Source organism: Lates calcarifer, linkage group LG6 (assembly GCF_001640805.2).
Source record: "Lates calcarifer isolate ASB-BC8 linkage group LG6, TLL_Latcal_v3, whole genome shotgun sequence".
NCBI lineage: Eukaryota > Metazoa > Chordata > Actinopteri > Centropomidae > Lates > Lates calcarifer.
In genome coordinates, this window is record NC_066838.1 from 11,239,709 (window position 1) to 11,251,517 (window position 11,809).

Here is an 11,809-nt window from a genome sequence, read left to right on the forward strand (position 1 = left end):
AATATTTAGACGACTCTCATACTTCACCCAGCCCCATTCTCCCAGCTGAATTTTCTCTATCTGAAGTATTCTAATTTGTGAACACAGTGGTGTCAGAAGTGATTTTGCTGTAAAGTCACTAATTATATGCAACATCAATGCGATGTGGGGGGAAAACGTTAAAAATTTAGCATCACAAGACAAATGGAAAAATGCGTGCTGAAACAAGGAAAAGAAGCACTAACATTCACAGTTTTTCAATGAATAATACATGTTTTTTTTCCCTGCTTCACAAGGACTCACCCAGACTGGCTTCAGTGTCACTCTCATCCTTTAACCCTAAAAAAATATGTGTTTATGACTTTTCACATGCAGCACTGCTGTTCGCATCCACTCATTAAAGGATTTGTTGACTATATGAGGCATTGTTCTATGGGCTGATTTCATTAGCAGCCTGTGTGTACAGAACTGGAAAAAAAAAAAAAAACAATGGGGCGGGGGGGCAAGAGTCGTGAGTTCAGCAAGAACATAATGTGTACAATTCAAGATAATTTCTACATGTGAAAATCTACATATGGTTTCTCTCTCAGCATGAAAACATGCATTTAGAAAGTGTTAGAAAGTTCAGATCTTTTCACACCTGTAATGTGAGGAATGACAATCAGATGTTATTTAAAAGTGGTGAAGCATTTTCTATAAATTCTCTTTGGAGGAGAACAAAGTTATAGATAGTATTAACTGGCTTGTAATTATCTCACCTACTGTATTTTGCAACCAGACTGAACAAAAGTATTAGAGCCTGTGGTTTACTGTGGCTCCCCAGCCGCTCGCCAAATGGCAGCCATGTGTACTATATAAAGGTGCAATGGAGGTTGCTAAACTGTTGGTGCATCCAGTTGACAGCAGCTAACGTGACCTGCCCTCTGAACTCTGTTAACCAAAGATGACATAGATGGGTCACCACTGGACCGACAAACAACTTTGCTTCATTTTGAATGTATTTTTCATGGCTCCCTTTACACAGTAATTATATTCCAAATCATTATCTGTTGTAAAGTCTATTGACCCCTAGTAAACTTATATTTACCAAGCTGGAACAGTTAATGAAATAGTCTTTTAATTAGCACTCCTCTAAAGGGTGGAACATCTGAAGGGGTCCCTGTTTTGTTTTGGCTTTGTGGTTGACTGAAGGGTGCAGATCCACTGTTCTCAGATAAAACAGTAATATCTTAATTAAGACATGCCGCTTAACTGTTTACAGTCAAAGCCAGCGCCATTGCATGTACTTCTGTTCCAGGGGCGGCACCTGCAGTACAGGAATATTCACCGCACTATGAATCAATAAAACAATATCATAATTTCTTCTTTTGTTGTTTTGTTTTTTTTAAGGCCCGGGTCGTTTTTCAAGCTTGACTGATTGAAAGTGGTCTGACTACTCAAGGTAACAACTGGAGAGGGGGTGAGGGGGTTCTTTGCTGCTTGTATAATGCAGTCTTTGGCAGGCTCTCTCTTTGTATTAGATACATTAGGACTGAATTGTGCACTAACTTAAAAATGCTCATGTGAAAAAACATGGAATGTATTAAATTAATGGTCTCTTTTGCCTCAGGGCAGTAATGAAAAGGGACCCCCAATGAGTTCATTTTTCACGGCTTTGGTTATGCATTCAACACTCTAATTGAATTTCAATGTAAGTTTTACAAAGTCTTTATTACAGTGACTCTTGATGTAAATTACATGTGATCTATCGTGAGACTTTCACCCATTAAGTAATTTAATTGTGACATGCACTTTCCACACACCTCATGCTTTTATGCCTATTCCTCCTCATCTAAATTGTCAGTTTCTTCTATTATCGGCACTGTTTATGTGGATTGAGGAAAGTAGTCTGCATATACTCTGGGCAACTTTCATGAGAACAGCTCCTTAAAAGGAGTAATTGCTCGTCTCCCCCATACTAAGAGAGGGGACAGCACCCGACAGCTAAAGTATACTGGAGTATACACAAGTCACAAGGATTTGCAAGATGTTCACAGAAGACTGCACAGCGCGCATTTTATTTGGGAAAAGTGGATTATTAGATTTATCCTGTGAAGAAGAAAAATACAGCTTTCAGAGCCAGTAAAATTTATTACATTTTACAAATTTCTGCACAAGAGAAGCCGGTGTCTGAAGAACCTGAGCACCTCTTATAAATGAAGATGCATGTATGTATCCAAGAGGATTCAAGTGAGTTTACAAAAAATAATAATAATAATAATACAGCCAATATCTTTCTTTGTGAGTGTGCTTGTCCAGTGTCTCAAACACTGTGAACTGTATCCTCAGACCTCATGCCTGCAATACAACCTGGGAGTCACTTTTCTCTGTCTCCATCTAGTGTTTCTGCCTGAACTGACTTTCTGAGCGGTCAGAACATAAATAGAAAAACCACCCCCCACCCCCCCACCCCCCCCCCCCCCACCCCTTTTTTTCCTTTAACATTAAAGCTACTTAAAGAACAAAACGTCTAAAAAAGAACACACATGCTAAGAGGACGGAAATGTTAATCACAAACTGTATGTTTCTCATCAATAGCACCGCTGCATGTGGGCACACGTGTGACTGTGCATGAGTCGTATGAAATACTGAGGCTGAATTGACCTGATCATTAGAGGGGGGAAGAGGCCTGACCTGATATTTCCTCTGTTGTTTGGTCAGGAAAGGGACGTTATTGTAAAAGGGCTGTAAAGATAAATAACCTTGCCGTTTCCATGGCAAAGGCACAAACAGTGGCCGCTGAAGACAAAGAGCAGAAGACAATAAATCCAACACTGTCAATTTTGTTTAGTTTTCAGAGTGTTTTTCAGGGAAATATGGTTTCAAAACAAGTGGCTACGTCCATTTTTCCACGGGGAAAGGGAAATCGGATCCGTTTTTTTCTGCTTTTTCTCAACAGGCCACAGTTTCATCTTGTATATTATTTTCCAGGCCACGCCATCCTGATTGGTAATAGGAATATCTGACACCATATTTTGCCTTTGGATCAGGAAACTCCTTGTACAGCTGTATACATGTTTTTATAGCCTTTGAAAGAAAGGGTATTGTCTTTAAATTCCTAAGAATGCTTTGTCCACCCTTCAAATTTAAGTGGAAAACCATCCCAGGCACTATTTTTTTCACAGGCTAAACAATCATGAGTGGACATGCACCTTTGCCTTATTCTGGAGGTCAACCGGAGTTCATCTCATTAGAACAAATCCAAGTTCAAACATCAACTTTTCTTATCATGCAAGTGTACATGAAAAAGGAACTCTGTAATACAGGATGTTCCTCAAAATAACAGCTTCAGATTCAACTCTTTCATTTTCCTGGCCTTTTTCCATCATCACTTGATCATCTACAGTGTAACTAACGTCCATGGCTGGCCTTCTCTGTCCCCCCCCCACCCCACCCACCATCTTCTCATCGACAGGGGAGGCGAGCCTCGTTGGGAGCGTGATGAGGAGCGGCCTTATCACTCCAATACAAGAGCAAACACAGGAGTCTTTATAGCGCATCGTCTCAGGAAGCAGCGCATGGCAAGATTACTGCCCTTTAAGAAGCCCTAAGACACGACCAATCCCAAGTAGTGTTTTATCTTGACAGTTTGCAGCGCTTTGTTTGCCTTTTCTGTGAAGCCTGGGGATAAAAGAGCAGCCTCTGTGAGCTGTGTCTGATTAGGATCTAATTGTTAACATTCACTGTGCCTTTTTTTATTATCAGCCCAGTGTTGCCATACATGCTGCAGGTAGAGGCCTTTTCAGTGTTATGAAGGACTCTTCCCTTGCTGCTCTCGTGTGTTACTCAAGTACTAGTTAGCACTAAGGTGGCAGGAGTGGAGCCCCCAGCTCGTCGACACCAACAACAACAACAACAACATCAACAAACAGGAATTGATGGCGAGTGTTTATTATCTGGTTTAATTGCTCCTCATCTGGAGGATCTGACAGTTGCGGTTAATGAGAGAGGGAGAGGAGGCACACGCTGTTGGCAGCGAGCTTCATAGTGTAAGACGTGTATGTATGTGTGTGTGTGGGTGTGTGTGCAGTGAAAAAAGGATAAACCACATTCCAGCTCAAAGCAACACAGAGGGAAACATCAAATTGTTCGTCAAATTATCGGAACAGGCCCCTAAATCAGGAATTTCAAGTCCTGAGGCCTCCTCTTACTGTAACATGTGTGTCATTATTGCACGTACTCTACAACAAATACACCTGTAACCCTGCAAACACACATACACAATCTCACACCACACTAGATCTCAGCCCCCGTGCAGGCTGTGTACAGTAATCAGATGCCGAGCAAAGGCAGGATATCACTGAAATCGAGCCTCTTCCTCAATTTTTCATCTGGCCTGCAGCAGGGCCTGGCGGACGTCCAACCAGGGACCTCCCTGACATTGTGCCTTGTCACGCACACACATCCAGGCCTGGTGTGACAAAGACAGCATCAAGACCAGTAGACCTTCAGGGATGCTCAGAGACAGGACGGGAGTGATGCTCTCTCCTCAGGAGAAGAAGAAAATGGTGAGCAAATGGGCGGAATTGTACTTTTACTGGTGATATTGCCAACTCCACTGAAAGCCAGACACACATTATCACACATATAAACACACATCGCCACAACCACCATCAGAGGCCTGTTGTCCCATTCATAAATTCCTCCTGTTGAGAAACACGGGCATTTCTTAAGCAGGGCATACCCGCCCCTTTTACTACTCCAGCTCAGCGGGCCCACATGGGAACAATTAGGGGCATACGCAAGTTTGGCGAAGGTTCCTAGCAACCAGCTGCATCTGTTTTTATTTACCTTTTGCTCTGGAGCTGGATAATGTCATGAGCACATCTGCTACTGTGCAACGTAACCGTGGTTACATGCGTGGTTGACCCATGATTCTGTAATTACCCGCCGAGCGAGATGAAGAGGCCCAGCAAACCACTCAAAGCCGCACAGAGCCTTCCTCCCCCTCTTCCTCCTCACGGCTCTCCAGTGGCATGAAACCCTGTCTGCCCGAGAGCTGGTAGCTGGAGAGCAGAGCCTGCTGAAGTGGCATTTAATGACCCAAAGTTGTCCACAATAGTAATTTTGACTTCATTTTGGTGTCATTAAATTGGTCAGTTAATGACACTCTCTTCCTATTATGTAGGGATCAAATGTGGTTATTCTCAAATGAGCTGAGATGAGATACACTTATCAAATTTCCTGATCTGATCTGATTGTTTGTTTGTGGTCACATGGCACAAGCTGTGCAGTCTGTCACCCGGACTCATTGCTGGACCGTTTGACACCACACACTTAACTAGAAATACTTCATTTTTGCAGCTCAATGGAGGTGCGCGCACTCAGGAACTTACTGTAAATGTCTCCAGAGAGAGTTCCTTGTTTGAAAAAAAAAAAAAAAACGATGACACCCACGCACACCCGGTCATGTAAGGAGAATGGGATTAGTCACAGGTGGCAAATTCAGCTGCTGGGCAGAGTGTAGAAAGATGTCTCTGTGATGTTTCACAGCTCTGAATTGAACCAGGAAAAGTTTTCGCTTTCTCCAAAGGACTCATGTTTGTTTGAAATTGTGAAAGTTCATATTATTAAGCATCTTTACACAGCAAACCTCAAAGCGGCCAATCAAGACAGGACTTGTTTATAATAATGATGAGTGATTATGAGCAATAACAATGAAGACCATATATGGATCACTTCACAGAAGTAGTGTGTGTGGGGGTTGGGTGCCACCATGCTTAGCATCTCCCAGATGTGCAAACCATATGCTCTGACTGAAATTAAAACAAAAAAGAAACAGTGAAACATGAAAGGGATTTTTAACTTTGTAAAGACAGTTAACAGTCGGTACAGATAGGGTAATGGCCGAGAAAGGCCACATGAAAGAAGCGGGGATGTTGGCGTGCTTTTTGCACCACTTATTCCATTTCCTGCTCATAAGTTCACTGAGCAGATGGGGACCAAAGGCACAAGGAAGTTTAGATTTTCTGCCCCACAGCCCATTGTATATGATGCATGTAACTGCATAACACTGCACTGTTATCATTTACAGACGCTTTGGTGCATACCAGGAGGTCACAAAAACAAAGGTGAAAAAAAAAATGGTGGAAACAAAAGTGAATCATCTTCAGTCATTTTGGTCTAAACAATCTGATCTTGTAATTCTACACAGAATATATTTAAGGTTGTAATATTTAAAGCAACTAATTGACCACGCTGACTGTCAAATTAAGGTGAACTTCCCCTTCCACTACATTTTGCATTTCTCAGGGGTGGTCCATAATTAACATGCAGCTAAATTACTAATGCGAAAGAAAAGGAACAAAGATTAAACAGAAGTTCTCTGCAAAAAACATTTAAAACTGGTAAATTTGGAAAAGAGCATCTGCAGGCAGGCTGACGGCCCATCAAGAGGGTTTTCTGAAAATACATTCAATAGTGCCCTCTCCTGTTGACACAGTATACTGCAGCAAAGATACATAAAGCAACACCACTGCAGCTGAAATGCTGTGAAGTCATGAACTTGATTTGTTTAACTTAACAGAAGAAAAAAACACATTAATTCATTTGTAAAGCGTTAAGCTCACTCTAAGAGACATAAAACTTCTGAAAGTGTGAATTCTATCTTTGACAAGAAGGTATTCTGTGTTTTTGAAAATCAGTTCTTTGTGGGTTTCTGTAACACAAGGCTTCTCAGGAAGGTGGCATCAGCTGTAACAATTGCAGGGTCTTCGCTACATCAGCCTGCTGTGCTGCTTGGATAGAGACATGTTTATTTAACGCCTGTGTCTGGATAATGTCCACCCTCGGGCAACGGCTGGCAGAGGTCTGGCTCTATTTCTGCTTGTATAATCAACCTGTACAGGCACTGACTGACCACAGCATTACCTTTCAAGACAGCAAACAGACACGGAACACGTGGCATGGATAAGAATTAAAACAACAGAAGTGGATCAAAAAAGCAAGCCAGATATTGAAATATTGTTATTTGTTTCAAGAATTGGTGCACTGGGTTGTGTTGTTTCAGTTGTGATATTTTTTTTCACAAATTTTGTTCAGGTTTTTAATCCTTCCAAATCCACTTTAATTTTATCTGTTTTCGCTGGTCTTTACTCCCTCTGGTTGAGCTGAATTGTTGATATTCTTCTTCATGTGCATCCGTCATGTTGGAGGACAAGTCTGTTACAGTTGCATTGATGGAAGTGGCAGTGTCACCATCAAACTCAGAAAACGAATTCCCACTTTGACTCTTTGACATCTCTCCAGTTTGGAAATTAAAACTGCTGCCCTCTGCCTGTGCGAGAGGTGAACTAACTGCAGAAAATCCTGCTGCCGTCATTTCTTCGAATGGAGCTCTCTTGTTTGGTTTCCCTGCAGGGATGTCCGAGCGCTCCAGAAGCACTTGTTCTGTGGTTAAGCTCTCATTTTTAAAGTTGAGCATGGACAGGGCTGTGATGTTTGGATCAGGAGAGGATGTGATGTATGATGCAGCAGGCCTGGCTGTGGAGGTACAAAAGGTGAAATTAATTAACATCCAAAAGCCATATTTATGATCCTACATTTTTAATAATGACTTAATAATAATGTGCAATGTTAATGGCTCTTTTTTTTTTTAACAATTTCACAAACTTCCCCCATAACAACACTAACAAACTCTGTCTCAGCTTCCTTGCAGTAACACCATAAACTACTGCCTCCTTCTTGTTTTATTATTATTGTTCCACCAGTCTTGCTAGTTAAAGTCCTATTTTCCTCAAAACTGATTTTCTTATTGTTATTTCTCTTGATGAATGTCACTGTCACAGTGTGTGCAGGGTTTGAAACTAAAGCACTGTTTTCATAATCACTTGCTGCAGGGGGAAATTTTCTCTGAGCTTACCTTAAATCTGATGTTACAATGTGTGTGTTAGTTAGGAAATCTATTATAGACAAATATACAACTTACGCAAGTGTGTCATGTAGGAACTTGGAACCTCCATTGTACAAACACCCACAATGGGCTTTTGAAGTAAAGAACTTCTTGTGTCTAGCAGTTAAACTTTTGAAATGAACAATACACAATGTACAGTATATCATATCATATTATCATATCATGTTTTTTCAGTGTCTTAAGGTGATCTCATCTGAAGCTAATCTCTATCACAAATATTTTAGTAGAGGTCAAATGGATATTTGATTCATCAGTATTTATAAACTACCACTAAAGGATAATTCAGTTTAATATCTTAAAGCAAATGTAACTTAATGTAGATACAAGTAGGTCAGGATACTGTTATGTGTAAAAATAGAAAATGCAGAAAATTCTCTAAAAAATCAAAATGTCTTTAAGATATAAGCTCAAAATGTATCTTTTCTTGGTCTGTCTTTTGTTGTTTATTGTAATCATTTGATGTTCTTACCATATATACCATACATATCATCTTTATATTTACCTCTGTCTCACTTTAAACTGTGTGAAGGGTGCTAAAGTTTAAAGATTAAGTGACTGACTGAGCTACAAACAAATTTAAGTGCCTGGTGTGACTACAGTAAAAGCCTTGCAATGGCCAGTGGTCAAAATATCATCCAATAATTAATCACCACTTTAGTTTTACTGTGCTCATCAGCATAACACTCACCTGTGCATGGCAGTGTGTTCTCCATGGTCCAGTGCATTTTGTGATTTGTCTCTTTGAAGGTGAGCACAACATCCACCCTGTAGAACAACTGCAGGAGTTGTTTGCTGTCCTCGCAGGTCTGTAAAACAAACGTGGTTTAGATGTTTTACACTGTAATGAATCAGAAACTGACCCAACTATAAGACACCATATGGTCCATCAGGATAGTTAACTCTGGTTTGGAAATATAAGAGTGCCAACTGTTGTTTCAGCAGCAACCTTGGTCTGGAGTATTTGGGTTGTAGGAATGATGAGTGTCACAAATGCACTCGTCTCATGCACAGTGAAATTATCCGTCTGGTTCACCGACACATCACTGACTGTCAGTCCTTCACTGTCATGGCTGCCTCGCCTGGTCAAGCCCATGCGTCGTTTGAAAATGTGCAGCACAGTCTCCTCTGTTGTGGACGTAGTAACTAAAAATTATATCAGGGATAAAAATGTGTTACTGGGTTGGAAAGTAATTTAGTATATTTACTCACTTACTGAAGTTCAGTTCTGAGGCACTTGTATGTAAGAATTTCTGTTTAATTCTGCTTTATACCTCTATTTCACTGCATTTCAGAGGGAAATATTATACTTTTTACTGCGCTACATTTATTTGATAGATGTAGCTACCTTTCAAATTAAGAGTTCACATAATAAAAATGTGATAAGCTCATAAAATACAATTTATTGTTTAAGATTAAACCAGTGGCTTCCAACCCTTTCAGCTCGTGACTCTCTGAGATAGTCTCATTCAAATATTCATTAGATATCTTTCAAAGTGTTCAAATATTATGCAACATTCAAATGTCCAAAAAGTGAATACAAAGTTGTGCAACCAAATTTTGTTTTTTCTCCTTTACCCCTTATTAATCATCTTATGACCCCCTCAGATTTAACTTCTGACCTCTTGGAGAAGGCCCAACCACAAGGTTGGGAACCACTGAGCTAAACTATGTAACTGGATATAAAATAGTTAATAGTGGCTTCAATTCAACCAGGTACAACAGTAAAATTCTACATTTAAATTAATGGATCAGCTTTAATCTAATCATGACAGGGATTATTTTTCTGCAGAACAAGTACTTTTAGGCCTTCTTTGGATACTTTAAGAACATTTGCTGTTATTAGTACAAATTTGGATGCAGGACTTCATACATACAGCATTACATTGCTGCTGTAACATGAAATTTCCCATAAGTGGGATGAATAAAGTCTATCTTATCTTATCTTATCTTACATACAGCATTGTAAACATTTCAGTTCAGATTCTCTGCTTGCTACCCACCTTTTGGACACGTAGCTTCCATACTGTAGGCATACTGACCACTGACCAGCTTCAAGGCCAAGAATTCTGCCTCATTTTCTATTACCTGCATAAACCAAAAAGAAAGTCAGAAATTTGTATCGCATTTGTAATTTTGCATACAGGTCACTAGGAGGCAGTGTGATGCATCAGCTTCCCTACCTTCACAGGGCTCAAGATCTCCCTCCTCCTGCCTTGGACTGTAATGTCTGGTCCGTTTATGTCAGTGTTCATCTGGATCAGGCTGGCATCCTCCAGAGCTACAATGAGGTGATCGCTCAAAGACAGTGACCACTGCAACTGTGATTCAAAACCAAACATGCACATGCAGTCAAAGTCAAAGATAGATTCCTTCTTTTTTTTTCTCTCTCTCTGTCTCTCTCATCCATATACATCTACAAACATATTTGAGCATGTAAGTGAGTCAGGATTTCATGAACTGGTGATAATTACTACCTCATTGTTCCAGTTGTCGTAGGGAACTTCTCTGATCACCTGAAGACACACACAAATCTTATCAGAATAACAAAGCAACCCAAAGTATTTAGTTGAAACGAGACAAAATGCCAAATGAAAAACAGTTGACTTGCGTTTGATGAACTCCACTGAGCATTTACCTGAATATACTCTGGGCCACACTGGATTTGCTCTCTGCTGGGCAGCGAAGAAACCACAGGGCACGTCATTATGAAACTGTGAGGTCTGCCTCCAAATCGATTTATCCTCTTTGCCAAATTCAGTGTAAGCACATGGAAGCCATGCTGAATAGTCACAATACAATCAGACATTTGTTACCACTGAGCCTGGCTGCAAAGGTCAAAAGTCTGTATACATGGAGTATATATTTCTTAAAGGATTGGCATACCTGTTGCTGGACAAAACATCCAGTGTAAAGGACTCTAAAAATAAAGTTCCTGTCAGGATCTTTGTGCAGTGAGAATCCACACACAGACAGCTGGAGGTTTAGGAGATCCAGAGATGCAAGATTGACTTATGGAAAGAAAAACATGATTCTCAGGCAAAGACTTTCATCTCACATTCAATATTTAAAACTTATTGTGTCAGAAACAGTTACCTTGGATTTGTAAAGTCCCAGACAGCCAGACTTGCAACCCTTCAATTCTTGAACTGTGGATCCACACCTCCATATATTCAGAAAAACATGCTATATCGCCTTCTAAAAATTCAAGGGCATTTCTTCAGATACCACATGAGAGCATTGTAAACATTTGCAGTTATCACAGAGTGAAGGTTTACCTGTGAATTTTGCTATTGGGGTATTGACCCATTCTCTTCTCTGAATAGACAATACACTCCTCGTGATAAAACACTGTAAAATGCTGCAGAAAAGAATATAAAATATTACTTATATTTTTAAGATGGTAAATAGTTTAAGTCCATTTTTGCACGATGTTATGTAACTCACATAGTTCTCAGGAGGATGCCAAATCTTATCTGATCCATGACACTTCCAGAGATGAAAATGTCTGTAGGCAGTCTGACCCTGGTCTATTTGTGGGTAGACCAGGGGGCTGATGTCATTGGGGAGAAGAAAAAAAAAAAAGAACACAGGTGTGTTTACTCTGACATGTGACAAGCAAGTGACAAAAAAAAGTCACAAATAATGATCTCTGTCTTTAGGATGTGTGAAAATGGGCTTTAAAGCAGCAGTATATAATGAATTAACCCTTAACATCTCCTTTTTCCTTCATCTTAAGCAGATTTAAAATAATGCAGTATCACATATACAGTATTTTTCTGGAACACCTTGTTCCAGCTCTTCATTGATTTGACACTGAGAGAAACGTTAAAACTGTCACCTGTGTTGGCTGCACCATTCCATCAAATACACATATTTCAA

General features: G+C 40.1%; 1 protein-coding gene across 1 annotated transcript; it reads right to left on the reverse strand.

Annotated features, from left to right (window-relative positions):
• Positions 1-5,817: 5,817 nt before the first annotated feature.
• lg6h1orf127 (linkage group 6 C1orf127 homolog) lies at positions 5,818-10,560 on the reverse strand. The gene is made up of 6 exons (XM_018665870.2): positions 10,405-10,560; positions 10,111-10,248; positions 9,931-10,015; positions 8,877-9,073; positions 8,619-8,736; positions 5,818-7,500 (listed from the first exon to the last, which is right to left on the reverse strand). Exons 2-6 carry the CDS (start codon positions 10,180-10,182, stop codon positions 7,064-7,066), a joined length of 909 nt encoding a protein of 302 aa, XP_018521386.2. The 5' UTR covers positions 10,183-10,248; positions 10,405-10,560; the 3' UTR covers positions 5,818-7,063.
• Positions 10,561-11,809: the final 1,249 nt, after the last annotated feature.

What these genes read in the sequence shown, in the direction of transcription:
- lg6h1orf127 (XM_018665870.2), bottom strand. Translation starts at nt 10,182, where the DNA reads ATGAACACTGACATAAACGGACCAGACATTACAGTCCAAGGCAGGAGG. An exon ending in GGAAGCTACGTGTCCAAAAG is followed by an intron (nt 9,074 to 9,930) that starts GTGGGTAGCAAG and finishes TATAATTTTTAG; the next exon opens with TTACTACGTCCACAACAGAG. An exon ending in GAACACACTGCCATGCACAG is followed by an intron (nt 7,501 to 8,618) that starts GTGAGTGTTATG and finishes GTACCTCCACAG; the next exon opens with CCAGGCCTGCTGCATCATAC.